The sequence below is a fragment of the Perca flavescens genome, chromosome 19, assembly GCF_004354835.1.
Source record: "Perca flavescens isolate YP-PL-M2 chromosome 19, PFLA_1.0, whole genome shotgun sequence".
Taxonomy (NCBI): Eukaryota; Metazoa; Chordata; class Actinopteri; order Perciformes; family Percidae; genus Perca; species Perca flavescens.
Genome location: NC_041349.1, coordinates 30303279 through 30323196, shown reverse-complemented (window position 1 = coordinate 30323196; position 19918 = coordinate 30303279). Strand labels below are relative to the sequence as shown.

The following is a 19918-nucleotide window of genomic DNA, read 5'->3' as shown; positions in this document are numbered from 1 at the left end:
GATTAGAAAATGATGTAATAATTGTTACAGGTCTAGTCTATTTATCTGTCAATGGAACCAAAATACATCTCTGACTTTCCATTTAACGCTCCTGACTTCTCTAGGTAGCTGCTAACGGTGACTTTCAACCAATTCAAACATGAGAAGAGAAGAAGCATTTAGTTACTCGGTACCACAGAGCTTTATCCAGAATATACAAGACCTGACCCAACTTTGACAACCTTAGAACTTGTTAAGAATTTATATTCTCCACTGCTTTTGACTAAACTGTAAGCACTCATCATTATCTTGCACATGGCAACATGGTTTCATTATTTTGACAAGCACTTGTTTTGTTCTTAAGATCCAATTATACCACTGTAACCCACATCAAACTGTAAAAGCACCATACAAATCAATAGTTCCCTGAACACATCACTTATGCTATCAACATGTGTAAGTAATGCCTCCAGAGTATGCTTCTTTACCGTCAGGTTAAGACTGTTTTCCCAAAGCACCATTCTCATTTAAAAGCAAAATGACTGCTTAACTATTCCAAAGAGCAAGGCACTCACATTCACTTTGCTGGTTCACTCAGTAAAAATGCACTATGTCTGAAATTTAATCATAAAAAAATAATTATTAAGTCTACTGTATGTTGTTCACTTTATATCTGTGGTATTAAACAACGTAAATTGAGAGGAAGGAAGACTTGTGTTCAGGAGAGTTTTATACACATTTATAACAATGCAGCAGGGAAGCAATATGGGTTGTCATTGACATATTGTCATTCTGAGACCATTTTCATCTAAGATAATGATAATGGCATAATAATGCAGGTACACCTTTTCAAAGATCAATAAACTTTTATTTCTAAAGAATAGTTAACACTGGAACTGGAAGACATTTTAAATATCCACAATAAATGAACAAAACAACCAAAAACAATAAATAAAATGGACTCAACAAAAAATGCAATGGAATAAAAACCAAACACAACCAAAAACAATAAGTAAAATGGAATTTTTTCCAGCCCCGATAATTTCCATTTAAAAATTATCGAGCTCATTTTTATTTATCATGCGATTAATTGATTTATTGCATATTGCGACAGGCCTATTTGATACTATGAATAAAAGTGACTTGAATTGATTGAGTTGAGGACATGGGTTTCCGTTGTCCGGTAATTACCCGTCATTGAAAGGAAAAAAATGACGAGGACTGAAAATTCTAAATGTCTCTGGTCAAAATGGCCGGTGGAAATAATTCCCTCTGCACAATTTGAATTGTGTTAAACTAGGCTACAATGATTTTCATATCTTTCATTTTATTAAAACAATGAACAATCATATATTTTAATTTAGAAATGACTAGACTGTAGTGTATGCGAAAAACTACATGTCACATTCTTGCTCTGACTGAATGCAGAAGACTACCGTAGATTTACAACAAACGGCAACAAGCAAGCAGTAAGTCAAAGCCCAATTCCTGGCGAAACAGGGTAATATTGTGAATTAGCCTATTTTATAACACCAAGCACCGGCCGGTCTAAGGTACTTAAATGTAATTTATGTAACCTTGTCTATCTTTCCTGTTTGTTTTAGTTTTACAAGAGAAAAGACTTCAAGGATAAGGCCCCCGTCGTTGGTCTGGCAGATGTACATTGCATTGTTTTCTCCACTTCTAATAAGATGAAGCTCACAGTCACTTTTCAATAGAAAACATCTGGATCTGTCTCTCATGCAATGTGGGGAGTCCCAAACAGGGCTAGCAGTGCACCGATACCAGGGACAACAGAACACCGGTTTAAATCTGAGCAGGACGTTTAACCAACTGCAAAGCTGAGCTCAAAGAACACCAGGTTTAAAAAGCCACTGGGTCCATGTGACAGATTCAGGCAGTAGGACCTGGCAGTGATGAACTAGTGCTCTCCACATAAGTATTGGAGTGCCATAGCAGCCCAATCCCCCTATAACAGCTTACTCTTAAATTTCCTGTATCCTAAATCCCCACAGACCTCATCTCTTCACCTCACTCCTTATCACTCTCTCTCTCAGTTGAAGTATTCCAGAGCTCGTCCCAGTTTAAATGAGACGCTCTGTGAAGGAGTGTCCTTCCATTCTCACTCTTCCTTCATAGTTATTCCGCAGAACTGAAGTAGTGGGACAGATCAGTATGAGTGCCGCGAGGGGAAAGTGGTTCCCTATCTGCACTGATGATTGGAGCGTTCACCTTCCCTCTCATCTGGCAGAGTAAGAGCTGCCCTTTAGAATGCGTGTGAGACAGAATAATAACCAGATCCAATGACACGCTGCAAATTATTCCTGCAATTCCTGAAAAGCTGTAACATTTACATATAAATAACTGTGGGTTTTGCTCATCTTTATCACCAAATGATTCGACACAGCAGTCTTTCAGACGGGTACTACCTTGCACTAGCCGTTTCCCGGTGTTTCTCTTGGTTGTATGTTTTTAACTTAAGTTTTATGTCAAGGAGGAAAATAACAAAAGCATTTTAAGGGTCAGTCGGGATCGCTCAAATGTTTCAAAGCCTTCTGGTAATAACCCATGGCCTGTATCATAGTAACATAGGTCACACTTGTTTGTCATCTTAATATCCTAAACCATGTGTCCACTGATCTACTGTACATTCAAGTTGTCATGCTGCAATGTCCTTGTCATTTATCAAAGAATGTTCCTTGATACATTTTTTAGGAGAGACAAATGGTGGCAGAACATCAGGAAAAATTCTCTGGTTCACGGAAGGTTTTTTGTATCTGGATTACAAGAAATCAAAAGTACAATTCAATAGTCAGTATGAATGAGCCTTGCAGAGAAGAATCAACACTCTGGGCTAGATTTACTAACACTAGCGCAGTTTACGCTGCGTCTGTTTATGCGAGTTCGGTAATAGCACACGCTATGCTTCCACATTTTGCGTAGTATTTATCAACCCTGACACCCATCAGGCAATCAGCGTCTTTCTCCGCCCACTATACCGTAAATTGCACTGTAGCGAAGCGGTACTTGTGCTATGATATGGCTGAGTGCAGACTGCGATATTCCCACTGCTGATGCTATGACTGTTTGAAATGATCCTGCTGCCAATATTTGTAATGTAGCGAGGAGTTTAACAACTGCTGGAATGGAATGTGAACGCTGGGAGTGGGAGATTCAATGTCATCTTTGATTTCTTCCAGTAACTCTAATATCGCATGGCTGCTTGATCTGTAACGCTAAATGATGTTGTGTTCACTGACAAAGTGTGATTCTTGTGTTACAAATATTTTCAGCCTCGCCTATGTCTTCGTCTTGCTCAAATTACTGTTGCCATTTCACCAGCGGCATAAAGGTCTACGAGGAAACTCGATTGCGGCTGGTTTAGACCTGCTTTTAAGAGGCGGAGAATTTCCCCCGCAGAATAACTGACAGTCTTTGTAAATACCACAGAATATATAATTAGGCGCACTTTGCGCTTATCCTCCCACCTTTTTGGGTGGAACTCCCACTTTCCCCACGACCCTCCCACGAACGCATATTGAAAGCGCAACTTGTCTCTTCTCGCTCATGTGGCAGACAATCTGCGGTTTTACCCAAGTGCGCCCTGTTGGTAAATAGCCCGCATCGGTTACGTCTGTCTTTGCAACCAAATAGCGCCTGGAAACAGGCGCAAACGGCTTGATAAATCTAGCCCTCTGTTGGTCTTGCTGAACTACAAAAACACACGGTCCAGTAGGGCTGGACGATTAATCGAAAATTCATCAACATTGAAATTCTAAAGCTCTTATCAACATATTTTTCCCATGACGATAATTTCAATAATGTATTCCTGTTAATAGGCCTACTTTCTCCTTAGAAACATTCTGTAGTCACGTGACTTGAGCAACTTGTGCCCAAACAAAAACGCAGCGTCCGTCGTCTTGAAACATTTTGGCTTCAAAAAAAGATGATTTTAAAACAACGTGATTAATTATCGTTCATTTATCACTATGGAGGTAGAATGCGCAATTAATCCTGATTTTGATTTAAGGTCATATCGTGCAGCCCACAGTCCAGCCTTGATCATACAGTATGAACACGGACAACTGTGGAGTTGCACATGGACGGCAGACGTGCATGTGCTTCTTGCACGTTCCATATCTGTGAACTAAAAAAACATGATGGCGGCCTCCTGACACCTGTTAGCTGTATTTAGCTGAAGAACATGACAGACACAAAAACCATGAATAGCCTTTAGAGTGGTGGTTTAATATATTTTTCATTTACATGAGTTGCAGCTGTATACTTTTTTAAACAGTGAAGAAAAGCCTGTCTTTGCGTTTTGTTTTGATTGTCTGATTTAATAAAAGTGCTTGTGACAGCTCACATGTGGCTTTGACTTACATCTTAACATTTAGCCCACTTTGTAGAAAACACCCAGGTATATATTGAGGTATATATACGCCATTCAGCCGAAAAATAACATATTTTTTGTTCTTTATTGCCCAGCCCTAATTAGTAGACGTAGGAATCCAGGTATTCTGCCAACCGGATAGAAGATCCTATATGGAACCCAACCATATCCCTGATTTTGATAATCTATTAAACATTCAAATAATTTCTAAAGCAAAGGGCAAAACATTTGATGTTCTTAACTTCTCAAATGTGAGGATTTACTTCACTGTAGTTAAGGGGTCATGGTCATTTCTTACTATTTTCTGACATTTAATAGATGAAACAGTTAATTGAAAAACAAATCAAGGGATTAATCGATAATAAAAAATAATGATTAGTTACAGCCCGTTTTGTAATGTCTATCATCCACATACAACAAAGCTCAGCGACATTTGGTTTGTAACTACGTTTGGAAAACTTAATTACAGTAAAAAGAATAATCCACAGATCTCACTGTGTGGTTTCATTGAGAACTATTTTCTACCACAGTACACCTGCCAACTGTCTATCTCCACACAGTAGGAAGAGTGTGCCAGTACTCACGGATTAGTGATTCACACGTGACGACACAGAATTGGATGCAAACAGCATTCCTCTGAGCTGAGCTACAGTACAGCGATGTTGTGTTTATCATTAGAAGTGTGTAATAATTTAAATAGCATCTGACACTTGCTCTCAGTTATGTTATTTTCAGTTCATCCTGAAAGGGGTCAAAAACTTCACGTTTTACAGATGAACTACATTACACTGTTCTGGCATGGAGACTGATAGCATTAGATTGGAACAGGAAACTCTCAGAAACAGCACTCTCTGGCAGACTCTCACCTACACACCACAGACCAACAAAGCATAAACATAACACTTGGAAAATGAATAATGACTAAAAGAAGCCCACACAGCTGACCAGAAAGGACCTTGCACAGTATTTCTGTGGATGTTACAAATAACAACCATGCGATCTTGTTAGTTTTCACACAAAAATATTCTTAATGGGTGCAACCTTGCCATCGAGGTGTGAAAAGGTGAGCTGGGCATTGTCGGGGAACGTGTCGCTAATGAAAGTTTGCCTGTTTAGAGGTCGAGCCACAACAGTTCTGCCGACAGCGCAACCAGTCCCTGCTTACCTCCCTGGAAATAACAGCCCACGCTTTCAAGAGCTCTCAGATCATTCCATACAGATTCCTCTGGGGCTCAGAGAACTGGCCTTGCATTGCAAAAGCATGTGGAGTGCAGTGTGCTCAGTGCCTGGTAAATGGGCCGTGTTGCAGGCAGATATTGTAGAGGGAACTGCTGAGCACGGAGTTTATTTGAATCCCAGCAGAGCAAAAGTGCATTAAGAGTTCGCAGGGCTTTTTTTTTACCTTTTGATGACATGTCTGCGATTGAGAGAGTGTGAGAAAACTGACAAGAAGAGCAATCAGGAAGGGTGCAGAGCATGTTGATAACAGAAAGCAGCATTGAGTGAGGTAACAATCCTACGAGCTGCAGAGAACAATGTATACATATGTGCAAACCTACACATTAACCCAACTAGAGACTATACCTGAGATCAGGGAACGTATTACGACCATGAGAAGTCACATAAAATCAGCAGTGGACATATAGCAACCAGGGAGCAATTTGGGGTTCATTGTCTGACATGTGGCTGGAGGAGCCTGGGATCAAACCACCAATCTAGTGTGTGAGGGCCAACTCGCTTTTCCTCTGAGCCACTATTCAGGGTTCGACATTAGCAATGACCTGATGGCCCAGGGCCAGTACAACAGTACGTCGGGCATGTTGATTGGCCACAGTTGTCGGCCCGTTCGAGCCAATGATATTGTCTGTGCCAATCAAAGTCACGACTCAGTTCCTTGTAATTTGTGACGGCGCGGCATGTGATGGCTGGGTTCAATATTAAACTAGTCAAAATAAAATGTATGAACTATTCATTGAAAACAATGACTACATAACATTAACAGACAATTTAGAGAGAAATAACTATGTAACATATTAAACTAATTACTGTATAATAACTAGGAATTATTTCACTGCAAATCCAACTAAATTGACTAAACTCATATTTGTAGATGCAAAATAGGTTTTTAGTTTGTTCTTTAGATGAATCATTACAATGTAGGCTATATAAGATTAATAAATAAAAAAAATTGGAAAAGTGTTTTTTCCCCTTTTTTCCGGGTCAGTAAAAATACACAAGGGGCCAATAAAATCTATGGGGGAAAATGTTGTTAGACACTGCTATTGATCAGCCAACTGATCTAAAATACATTGGGTCATGATGTCACAAAATCAGGCTGTGACATCAGGTTTTGATGCTTTTGCGCTCTCTCTCCTGCAGTGTGCGCAAGCGTGTGTGTGTGTGTGTGTGTGTGTGTGTGTGTGTGGCTGTGACACTGTTTGTGCCAGTGTGTATGTGAACCATCATGTGGCACATGTGTGATACTCTGCACATTGTTTAGGTAGTGCGCAAAAACAACTGAAATGTCCTGACATTAGGTTAGGATGATGGGACTTTACCATCATTAATGAGCTACCTGATCTAAATGTTTCATGGTGGAAGTCCAGGATGTGATTGGATTTGTAGCAATCAAAAATCCTTTCAATTGCATTTGTGACTGATTGAGAATGCCATCTAAAATGAACTCAACAAAACATGTCTACAATGCAAACTCCACCCACACATTAGTCTAACTGGGCCAGAATGACACAGTTCTGCTAACGTAAAACATGCTGCCCACTGCAGCATGTGTACAGAATTTACCTTGAGTCAAGAAACACTGGTGTAAAACATCTCAAAAGAATGCGTCAGCAGGTTAGATTTGTGTCTGAGGTTAAGTAGTTAACGTGTGCCTGAACAAAACACAACATGCACAAAGAACAAATAAATAACAGCAACTCAGAAGTATCAATTTGTATTAGCTGCGTTTCTGTGAGAGGGTCACACAGATCTGCCTGATAATATCAGAGAGTTCCACATTTTGAGATACATCAGCAAGAGCCTATGAGTAAGGGGAATATAACTGAATTGTGATTAATGAAGAGTCCTTGAAACAATCTTCCTCTCAGCTATCTGTGCACACTTATCTGTCTGCACTGGACTGCGGGCCCTGGCATGCACTGAATTTCTCAGCCAATACCGATTTGTGTAGAATTTTAATTTTTTTGAGCCAGGTAAACAAATAAATCTCATAAAAGATTTGAAGACATTTCCCATCATTAGCGAGTTACCTGAAGGCACCACAGAGGGGACCCCCGTTTCAGAAAGCAGGTTTAGTTTGTTTAGTGACTGAACAAATGCAGTACAGTCATATTGTTCATGTTGTGGAAACAAGTAAAATCATCCACTTCAACCACCTTTAACCGAATTCTGTCTTTTTCATTTACAACCTTAGTGTCCATTTCTAGACCAGCTTTTTTTAAATTTTGTTCTAAGTAAACCTTGTACAGCTGTTTCAAAGGGAGCTATAGGAACACACAATTGCATAGAATTTCACAGTGCCAGGGCTTCTAAATTTCACTGTAAGTCATCAGCCAATGCTGAAAATCTTACAAGAGCTAAATTGGTCTGTGGAAGTGGATTGCCCATCTTGCTCGTAATCCCCAGCATTGCTCTGTTTTATCAAGTTTTATCATGGAACACCATCAGTTAGACTATTATTTGTAATGGCCTCTCTGTATCTTTCCTTGTGGTAGCTGACAATGCGTCTTCATCATCCATTAAATATATGTTCATAAGCATTCATTAATATTTCTAACTCTATTGGGGAGAAGTAGGAGGTTCAAGCTTTTTTGTCCTGTTGCAATGATGCATCATGTTATCTGCATTCCACTGATGAGGGCTTTTTATATGCTCGTGCACGCCTTTTACCCAGGGTTAACTTAACTCAGAGTTGAGTGACCTAATTCTTATTACCTGTTCTGAAACCAGAAACTCTGAGTTTGACAGATCACAGTAAGTCAACCCAGAGTTCAGGTTGGAACTCAAAGTTTGTTAAACCTGCTTTCTGAAATACCTCTCCGGTCGGAGCCCACATGCTTCATTGTTTGTTTACATAATTCACTCACGGGGAAGGCAAAATGTTGCTACACGGTGACATCAGGGAAGCAGGAGGATTTTCTGTTGTTTTTCCATCATCTAACAATACCGTTCCAGTCCGTAAGCTACAATGTCCGCCGCGGGGATTTCACCTTCTTGAATGTTGTGGTTAACATGGCTGAGTCATTCTGTCGCTCTGTGCTCTCTTGGCCTCCAGGGGCCCGTTTCAAGAAGGACGTTTAACAAAATCTGAGTCTAACCCTGAACTCTTGATTTACCTTGAGATGGGAAACTCTTTAAGTTTTCGGTTCCAGAACAGCTTATTTTAGTTGGTTCAATCAACTCAGAGTAGGTTGACTCAGAGTTAAGCATGTGTACCACCACAATAAAAAGGCAGCATGAATGGAGCCATGGTACTACGATTTAACATGGCAACAACCACAAACAAATTGGTCGGCATACTTTATCCCTCTGGAACTGGAACTACTCATGCGTACATACAGCGAGTTTGAACGTATATTTTTTTTTTTTTCAAAAAAAGCAGCATGGCTGCTGCTGCAAAATAATAAGGATTGGTGTGGAAGAAAATTGCTTCTGGAGTCAATGTGTAAGCTGTAATATAGTGTATTCATTTCATATTTAATCACAGGTAGCCTATAATATTACTGGTGAAAACTGGAATGGTTTTACACCTATAATTTCATTTAGCGCCTGCGGGCGAAAAAGTAAACTACTACTAATCCCATTCTGAAGTTGCAGCACCATGTCATTAACAGAAATATAATTCACAATCATGTCTTTCTTTTTAATGGCTCTCACTGGTTTGTGTCCAGGGAACACTACAAAAACATTTTAAAAAACGTTTCAGAGCGAGGCACACTTTTCTGACGGCTCTGCATACAGTGGCTTTATGCTGCACATCACCAATGTGATGAAAAGAAAACTGCCATTTGCAAAAAACATAATGCGACACAAAGAATCTGCTGTGATGTAAGAGCATGTCCACAATGGGTGACGTTAGTGATATAAGAACAGATAAGGTATCTACATATCTAATGGACTGTGGAGAAAAACAATACCGTTCAAATAGGTAGTTATCTGGAAATGAAAATACATGTAGTCGGGGCCTCAATATCATCTCCCGACGTGTGTTTAATTCTCTGCGAAGAAATAGAGCTTCTTCATCAACGTGCCATGTTTTGAGAAAAAAACGTTTTACAATCTGCCTAACATAGTTAATAAACCAACACTGTTTTTTTATTCATGCAGATAACAAACTGCGCTAAAATGTGCCTGATACGGACTGAATGAATGAATGAGGAAATGAAAGAGCACTGTGTCAGAGCGAGGAGACTTTATTGCTCCCAACCAGGTTAGGTTCACAGACTCAGTTACCATAGTAACTGACTCTGAGGTTAAGTTACCGGTACCTTCCTTTCTGAAACGGGCTGGAGTAACCATTCCTTCTCAGGTTTAAATAACCTCCCTTTAGGAAACGGAAAACCCACAGTTTCCCTCATCTCAAGGTTAACAAACTCAGAGTTTTCACTAAACCTGCTTTCTGAAACAAGCCCCATGTCATTTCAGGTAATCGTTGTACACTTGAAATGTCACAGGAACATTCTTTTTCAAAGCTGGATAGGCTACTGTTGTATGAGTCAGCGCAATTAACACAACATTAAGGCAGCGCAAAAATAAACATTGGCTATTGCCATCCGAGATGTCTAGCTGATGCACCAGTGCATCCTTAAGAAATGCCAGAGATATGTTTGAAATTGTTTGGAAACAGTCATAAGATCACAGTTTGTCTACCACAGTTTATCTTTTTTTTTTTTATATGTCCTGCACATTACATATCCTCACAATTCTTTAAATACATTTTTTGTTTATTTTTTGTTATCTAAAGAAATAGCTAAATTATTTCCCCTGTGATAGTTTATTCTCTTGTCTTCAGATGATCAGAGGCTGTGTTCAGAGATGAACTAATTTGGCTGATGGATGATTTGATGGTTGATGACAGTGGTTCTGCTGACTGCTGCAAATTTGCTCCCAGCTTTAATGGCACACAATCACCACTTTCCTGATGTATTGTTTTTTTGGAGAGGATTTTCAAGCAGGCAATTGGAACAGAGGAACAGCCAATTATCACTGTTCTATTTAGAGTGTTTTCTGGCCAGTTGTGATCTGCAGCCAATTAACTGGTGCATTACTGGTTGACACCATGCTGCAAAAGGAAACGCTGATACAAAGTAATGGATTGACCAAAAATGAAACAATATGGTAAAACATAAAGGGAGGAGGAGGACAGACTGCTTGGGAAGCAAAGAGGAAAAGTGGCAGTCCTCTTCTGTTGGACCTGCTGCCAGGTTCCAGCAAGCGTTACTTAAGTGAATACAGCGTGTAGTTCCTTTTAGCAACAGTTTGCTTTATTTGCATTTGTTTTTTTCAAAAGTATCATCGTCTTACAATTTCATGTCAGGATATAATGTTAGTGTCCTTTCTCTCACAGATAGTCTTTGGATCTGAATAAAATAAAATGTTTTACTACTGAGTCCGTTCAGCTTCACAGATATCACACTTACATAGCTAATGAACAACGGGAACTAACATTAGCTTGTTGTCTCATCTGGGGTCTGATAAACAGTAAATTTATCAAATTCAGTGTCCATAACGCTATTTTCCAAGCCACATAGCTGTCACAGCTTAGGCGCATGCTTGGTTCTTTTGGTCAATGATTGTAAAGATTTACAAAGAGTAGTTTTAAGACATTTACTCTTTAACTGGGACTTTTAGGGACCGATTGATGGGATTGCTGTGGACGAAGTACACATGGAGATACACTGGGAAGCGCAAATTACATTTTACCATGTATCCAGCTAATTTATATAGCTCAAGTTACTGTATTGTGTGAACAGTTATCTTCATTTTAATATTCTAAGTGGCATTTTCTTTTTGCATGGTGCAATAAACTATTTCCCTTTCCAAGACTATTTTGCAGAGCCACCATCTACTTTCCGGAGCTTATCGCCGCCAAAAAGAGTTGTGATTGGTTTAAATGCAAGAAACTAGGGCTGCAGCTATCGATTATTTTAGTAATCGAGTATTCTACCGATTATTCCATTGATTAATCGAGTAATCGGATAAGAAACACTTTTGTTTTATTGAAGAGCAATAATATACAATAGTTTGGGTTAATTTTGGGAAAAAGCAACATTTGTATTGCCTACATTGCTTACAATATAATTTATCAATAAACTAAACACGTTAGGTGCATTTAAGTGCCATATTAGATTGTTTTTAAAGAAAACATTTTCCAAAATGCAATAACAACCTCAAACTAAGGCAGACATTAAACATACAATTCAATTTTATTTATTTATAGTATCAAATTATAACAAGAGTTATCTCGAGACAATTTACAAATAGAGTAGGTCTAGACCACACTCTATAATTTACAAAGCCCCAACAATAATTAATTCCCCCAAGAGCAAGCAGTGCGACAGTGGCGAGGAAAAACTCCCTATTAGGCAGAGGAACATACATAAACATTACCTTAAGTTGTGCAACTTAACTTTCAGAACTAAAAGTTTCAACCTGAGACTGATCTGTATATAGGCCTATATGTAAATATTAGTTATACTCAACCTATTTTCATTTGTATATTTGATTACAATGTCACACAGCTCTGTTACACTTATGCTAGTAGATCGTTGATCAACTGTTTCTCCAATCAGCTGTTTTTCCAACGGATAGTCAGCAAGTCGGCTCTTTAAATCAGATTGTGGATTTTCTTGTCTTTGTTTTTGGTAGTTGTTGTGTTTGGTGTAGTTTCATCATCCATACGTCTCTGTGATTTACTTTTGTCTGGTCCGCTTCGTGGAATGGATAATTAAGTTAGACTCAATAGTGTTAGATTGCATCTGACAGTACAACAAGTGTTCGTGTTATTGGATATTTTAAACATAACTAGATTAATGCTCTCTGGGGGATATGCCCTAAAAAAAATCCCTTTCTTCACAAAAATCCAATTTAAGATTTTAATCGATTTCACTTTATGAGGTTTTTTAACTTTAATATGAGTTCCCCCAGCCTACCTATTGTCCCCCAGTGGCTAGAAATGGCGATAGGTGTAAACCAAGCCTTGGGTATCCTGCTCTGCCTTTGAGAAAATGAAAGCTCAGATGGGCCGATCTGGAATCTTCCCTATATGACGTCATAAGGGGAAAGGCATAGACCGTATATAAAGTGGACCAACAGATCCCGTTGCTCTGGACGGAGACCAGTGAAGGATATTAGAAGCCCTATTCCGGTGAGCGCTGAGCGTTACTGCGCAGCCTCCAACTGAGAGAGACAACGTTAGCAACCTGTCTGAAAGTTGGAAGTCTTCTGGTAGCTGTGCCGAGAGAAATCTCAATCATTCCCAATCTTGCAGAGACGGAGAGCATAGGTATATGTAAGGAGATAACATAGGCACAGGCTAATTATTGCTAACTAAAATGCTAGTTAACATTAGTAATTAAACTTAAACCGCTAATGTAAGTCGAAACTGCCTGCAAGCTTCTCCTGACTATACGGTAATTCCTCTACTATGCAACAGTAAGTGGCGTGGCACGTGGTAACATTAATAAAGTTGCCTTGCCTTACAAGCTCAGCCTGTCAGTCATCAGGGCAGAGAAACCACCGTTGTGCCTGCTTGTCTAAGAGGAAGTGTAACGTCAACAGCACCGCAACCGCTTTCGGCTCGCCATTAATATCATATCGCTTAAGTTTTAAAAAACTGTAACTACACTTGAAACCACTTTATCGGCATTGCTGTGACTCACTGGGACTTCAACAAAACTACAGAGCCAACGACGTAGTTTACTCCGTCCGCACCTCTCCGTGTGTGTGTGTGTGTAGGCTTACCCCCTTGGGGAAAGGTTACCTCCCCTTTCTCTGCTTTGCCCGCCCAGAGAATTTGGCCTGCCTATGAGCAAAGGTGGGTAGAGTAGCCAAAAATTGTACTCAAGTAAAAGTACTGTTACTTCAGAATAATATGACTCAAGTAAAAGTAAAAAGTAGTCATCAAAATAATTACTTGAGTACTGAGTAACTGTTGAGTAACGTTTGGTTTATTTTTTAACACAAGCATTCAATCAGACGGACAAAAATACAAAATAATCATATTTAGGCAAATTATAGTTCATCCAATCAATTAAATAAATTTAAATTAATTAATTAATTACAAAATAGATAAAAAATTTAAATAATCCAGGTAAATTCATGTACTTAAAAAATAAAATAATAATACATAAAAAATAAATAAGCATAAGTAACACAAATTTCCAAACCTTTACACTTTTTTTTAAACAGGCTCTGCAGGCAGAACTAGAACAAGGTAATGTAGCTGCTGTTTGGCACTTTTACTAAGGTAAACATGCTTTCAATCACAAAAGTGGATCACTTGTTATCGGGTTCAATCGCCGTGGTAACTTATGCTGGATGCCTAACCTGGTCGGGAGCAGGTTAAGTTGGAGATCAGAGATCAACTGGTGTAAAAGCATCGCCTACTGACCAATCAATACTCCACTGATAACGGCTTCACCGTTCTTAGAAGATCAGGTGGAGCTTGGTGCGCGGAGAGAGAGAGGAGGAGAGAGAAAAAGAGAGGGGTGTGCTCGTACAAAAAACATTTTGTGACCGACGGCCCCGTTAACATTCCCTGATGGGTATATTTGCCGTGTGTAATACGCACAGCGGTTTGAATTATGTTTTTTATATTTTTTATTTGCTCTCACGATCGCTTCCACTGCCAGGGTTGCAACTGAAATAAAAGGCTGCAACGGCAGTTTATGGAAAGTACAAGTGTAATTATGGTCAGATCTGATGGGGAAGTGATATTGATAAGAGTAATTTACGCATCTACAGCGTCGGCTATTTTTTTTTTTGCCAGGTGTCCTCCTGTTTTAGGAAGCAGCAACTGTATTGCGTTTTGTCTGTAAAACCGTGTCTGTGTTCTTCGTATTTATGTAGAATTATAGTTTGCTCTTCTTATGTAAAATATGTGCAAACATCACCTCTTTTATGTGAACACGCGCCGCTGGATTGGGAAACCCTGGGTTGATTGAACTAGTTAACCAAATCACTGTCGTGGCACAGCTTGCAGGACCGCGGTGGTTAGGTTAGGTGAAGCCGGGTAACTGAAAGAAATCCAGGGCATGTTGATCTGGCCCCCCTCTCTCCTCCTCAATAACTACAGACACAGAAATGGTACAGCCTAAGGAAAGCTCATTGTGGGACTGGCTCTAGTGGCTGCAATTCTGCATCAAGGCTGAATTTCGGGAAAGAGACTTCAGATACAGTATTAGGGGACCACTAAGGCCTATATAAAAGCATCCAAAAAGCAGCATGTAATAGGACCTTTAACGAGAAAACCAAAGATTTTCATTTAAACAAATTGAGTTAACTACACATTCGACTTAATCAATAAAATCGATTTATCGCCCAGCCCTATGTTCTCTCTCTGAAAACTTGACTGTGTGTTGAAGTTAGTGCAGCAGCCACACACACACACACACACACACACACACACACACACACACACACACACACACACACACACACACACGGGTGGTTAACTACATTAACTTGGAACATCCTTCCTGAATAGAGGATAGTGTTTAAATCGAATTTTTCCTTGAGTAAGTTCAGTTCACATGACTGGACAGGGTGATGCATCTTCATACCAGCCTCTTTCACACACGCTGGCCTTTTTGTGGATGGCTGAGAATGGGAACGTGCTGAATACATTCAAGTTTTTTAGTTAATTTCGTGACGTTTCAAATAACTGACAGGACTCCCAGCCAAGTCAGATCCTTAACAGTGGGAAATAGAGTCCAAAGGTACAGTTTACATAGTGGTGGTTCCACCCATAAAGTCCAGAAAAACGGACTTTCTGTGACATAATTGGACTACTCTACTGCACCGGTCTGCTGGATTCCAGCATTTCTCTACTCTGCTGCCTTTTAAGGACAACGCACAAAGAGGACCGGGCTGACTCTGTAGTTTGGTTGACAAAAACTATTGTAATTTTTTTTTACTACTGACAATTCGTGGCTAAGCCTAACTACATTTTAAACTTTTGTTCTGCTACAATACAAAACTGAACAAACGTCTATAATAAATCTTAAATAAAAAAAGATGTGGTTAACGGACAGCCGCTCCCTTCGATACGTGCTTGGATTAAGAGACGCTGGCCCGAAACACGTTTAATAACTCTAAAATTTAATGTTCCCTTGCATACAGTGAAATATCAACATATGATAAAACATATTGTACCTTGTTTTTAAAACAACCAACGTCTTCCGTTAAATTCGGCATGAAAGTCACAACTCAACAATGTCAACTTTTATCATTTGACCTTATTCCACCCCCCAAGAACCCACCACCAATTTCAGGAGGAAGAAGTTGTGGGAGTAACGTTAACGAGAGAGCCGGTGACAAAAGTAGAGATGTTATCACACCGTTATTCATTGGTTATGTGTTGGTGTTTTGGATCCAGACCATGGCAACATGAAGAATACATCTATACTATTCAGAAAAGATCTAGTAGGTCATGTGTGTCTTGTGCCTTTGCCTTATAAGCAAAGGGGCATTAAATTGCCAGATTTATATATGGAATTTGGCGTGCGCTGCCCCGAGATTTATATAGCGGCTAATAACTCGTAAAGTAAAGTTTCAGTGGTATCACGTCAAACAAATACGGCTTCAATTAAAACCCGTAATGTCACCACATTTTAAACATTTTATACGTGTTTATCTATTGTGCTTCAATGTCTCAACACGCAACTGGTAGATGCTAAAAGAAGTTTTACAGCATGTCCGCTCTTTTTTTTTACCTTGTTCTCCGGTGTTTCCGCTGGCTCTGTCCAGTGTGCCGTTCAGCAACAGAAAAGAAAGAAAAACGAGCAAACGTCCACATTTTGCCGGTGATATTTGGGCATTTTTCTGCCTGTGTTTACTGTACATCCCTGTGACCCTCGGTACCGCCGACCGTCCTCCCTTACCTCGCCGTGTTCAACTCTGACTCCTCCGTGAGTCAAATTGTCAAAGACTGCAAAGTAAAATACAGCACTTCCTGTCTAAACCATCAAAATAAAACCGTAGCCTACTAAACTAATAGCCTACTAATAAAAACTACAAGTGAACCTTTTAACAATTAAGGGATCAAAAGGCTAATTTATTAGATTATTATTATTATTATAACGATTATTTATTCATTTAGAATGCTCGTTTCACAAAGTCATAGGTCGGTGTTTACCATGTGATGCTTGCACAATGAGACAGTTCTCATTGGCTGACATAATTCGAAGCACGGCACTCGTGCACACTGGTGCACACACTCAAGATACACTCAATATTTAAAAAGCACGAGTCTAAGAGCAGTTAATGCTCAAAACGGAATTTTTCAATATCACAATTCTATGAAGGACTTAAAGGACTAAAGATATCATGACGAAGGTGGAAAACGAAATGCATTCTACTATGGCCAGTGGATAACACATATCTGCCAGGTGTTTTTTACCAGCTACATATATAGAGAGACGAAGTCACGCCCCTTCCGGTGGACCTCATGGGATCTTAATTTGGAAAAAATATGAACGAGAGTCAATGGAGCGATAATAATTATTTTTTAATTACAAATATAACGTTCGTCAATTTTAAAGATAATTTTTCAACCGAAGAAAGTCTCAGATAGTTGTAGGTTTGTCATACCACTTAGTTTTGTGTGAAACCGCTCAGTGAACTACATTTCTTGTCTCACACAATTTTATGTCACCTAGTTTGATGCTCAACTTGCTCGCTAGCTAGCTAGCTTAGCTCTGTTCCACAACACATGTAACGTTATCTTACCTGATGTGTTTTATCCAGTGAAGTGTTTTCAGCAGATAGGCAAAAGAACAAGCAAGATCCTCTGCTCATTTGAGTAACGTTACATCCCCAGTACGATACACAGAGACATCGTAGCTTCAGCGAGACGTCATCCATACAACATTTAAGTGTGTAGTCTTTGTAATTACGTATATTAACAGTCTTACACTTCAACAGTTTAACAACAAACCAAGACTTTCTTTGGTTGAAAAATTACAAACATCATATTTGTAATCCATGGCTCAATTCAAACAGGATAAAAAAATTATTATTATCTCTCCATTGACTCTCGTTCATATTTTTTCGAAAGATAGGTCCCATTGGCCTGAAGTAGAAGGGCGTGACTTTGGCTGAAGTCACGCCCTTCTACATCCGGGCCATGGGACCTATCTTTAAAAAAAAAAAATTGCGCAATTGAGGAAGTTTAATGGAATTTCGCCATTCCCTTGTAGATTTCTAATGCAATTTTTCAAAATGTACACAAAAATACATAAATGGAAACACGGCTAATGTATGCACTGAAATATGTATTAGCCTACTAAAATGGGATACTCTACACATGCTGGTATCAATACATTTCCTGCGTTACAACTCACTGGTCACCTGTCTTGAGTGACTCCTGCTGAAAATGCTCTATAGGCTTCATCAAACTCTCAAAGTAGAGTAAAAAGTAAGTACGATACACATTAGTGTATCCTAGGTCTTTCAGTTAAAAATAACAAAGCTTTGAAAAAAATGAACACATTACATTAAATTTGCTTCAAAGTTAAAGAGCCCCCTGATTTCTTTGGCTGAGGACGTGCAGCTGTGGCAGGTGTAGCTATTGGCAGCAGGCGGGACAGCTGCAGGTTATCAGGCTGATTGTTTGACGATAAATAGCGCCAGGAAACAGGAGTTTACATTGTTTGGCTTTGCAGCAAGGTTAGAATATACATTAAAAGGACAGAAAGAACAAGTAACAAGTTAAACTTACAGGTCAACGTTTGTTCTGTGTATGCAAAGATTGTTGACTGTGTTCCTGAATAAAGCAAGTCTGTGTGTACTTTCCAGCCTTTGCCTCAAGTTTTTCCTACTGTACGAAATGTGGCCATGTTTACCCTTTTTCCTGTCAAGTGGGAAAACATAGTATAGATTCTGTATAGTAAAATTATATAGTTAACAATGTTGAGCTTTTTAATTCACAGTGAGTCACAACCAGTCGCATTGGAATACCCAGATACTTATTAGGGTCCTTCAAATGTGTGTGATCATGCGATTAAGTGATCATGTCAAGTTAATATTATGTGCAAATGTGGCTCATTCGTGGGTTCAAGTGAAAAACGTATAGACACCTTAAAACTGAAATATTAACATGCATTATTGTCTACTTAATAGCTATGACTAATCTTAAATGAAATCACTAAGTGTGGGCATACTTACAAATGTTATCTGACTTGTTCACACCACAATGTTTTTTTCCCCCCTCAGACTTTTATTTTGAAGTCAACATTACCTAACATCCGGTAATAACATCATTGTGTTGAACTTTCAACTTGAGCACATTTGGTGCTTGAGAAAACAAAGCATGGATTTGATTAATGCTGCTTTCACGTTTCCTTGTAAACTCCATCAGAATTCAGAAGATGCACTTCATGTTAGTCTCATTTTAGAAAAAAAATGGATAATTAAATACAACAAAAGCAGCAGGCAAAAGAGGTCTAACTTAATACTGTAACTAAAATAAGTATATTTAATTTATGATAGCAGTCCATCAGGACCAAAACCTCACGCCATAAAACAGTTTCTTTCCCTTAGCAGTCAGCCTCGTTAACAAGGCCCCGGACCCCCACTGACATTGAACTTTAATCCTACATCCTGTCCTCTGCACATTGTATAGATCTTGAACTTTTGCACATCCCTCTACGTCCTTCACTTACCCATACAGCCTCTGTTTTCTTTGTTAGTGTTAAATAGTTTTATGTATGTATTATTTGTTTATTTATTGTTTGTTTATTTTATATTATTGTTTTTATGTATGCACCATCAACCAAGGCAAATTCCTAGTGATTTCTGATTTCTGATTCTGATAGTATGTAGCGGCCCCTTGGATTTATTGATCAAGACGCAGAGAGTTTCAAACAGGTGTCGATTTATTTCTTCCTCTCAACGAGCACCATGCACCATAAGCACCATGAACACCGTGAAAACTACAGAATAAAACAGAAGAAATATATAATGCTTCTATGTAGTTTCACAAATAATTTGCACATAAATCATGTTTACATATTAATCATATTTACACACAATACAAATCATTTTAACATTTTAACCCTGTGTTGCCGTGCCAGATGTTTCAAGCCAAAATTGGCACATCCTGGAGACGAGGCGGCTCCAAAGAGATGAACCACCATCCTGTATTCCTGTGATTCTTTCTCCAAATCTCCACCTTTCCACCAGAGGAATTTCAGATAAATCCGGGATTCAGGAGTGACGGAGAACTGATAAAACATTCTTTCGATGTCACAGATGATCGCTATGGCTTCCTTCCTGAAGCGGCAAAGAACTCCTACTAGAGGATTG

At 39.1% G+C, this 19918-nt stretch overlaps 1 protein-coding gene across 2 annotated transcripts in view; it reads right to left on the bottom strand.

The window, feature by feature from the left end:
* adam19a (ADAM metallopeptidase domain 19a) overlaps window positions 1–16532 on the bottom strand; it is a 240780-nt gene extending 224248 nt beyond the window's left edge. For both annotated transcript variants that reach the window (XM_028564941.1, XM_028564942.1), the window contains exon 1: window positions 16327–16532. In XM_028564941.1, the coding sequence (XP_028420742.1) occupies window positions 16327–16456 (130 nt within the window). In that variant the 5' untranslated portion in view covers window positions 16457–16532. The remainder of the gene's footprint in view (window positions 1–16326) is intronic.
* Between the last annotated feature and the right edge of the window lie 3386 nt (window positions 16533–19918).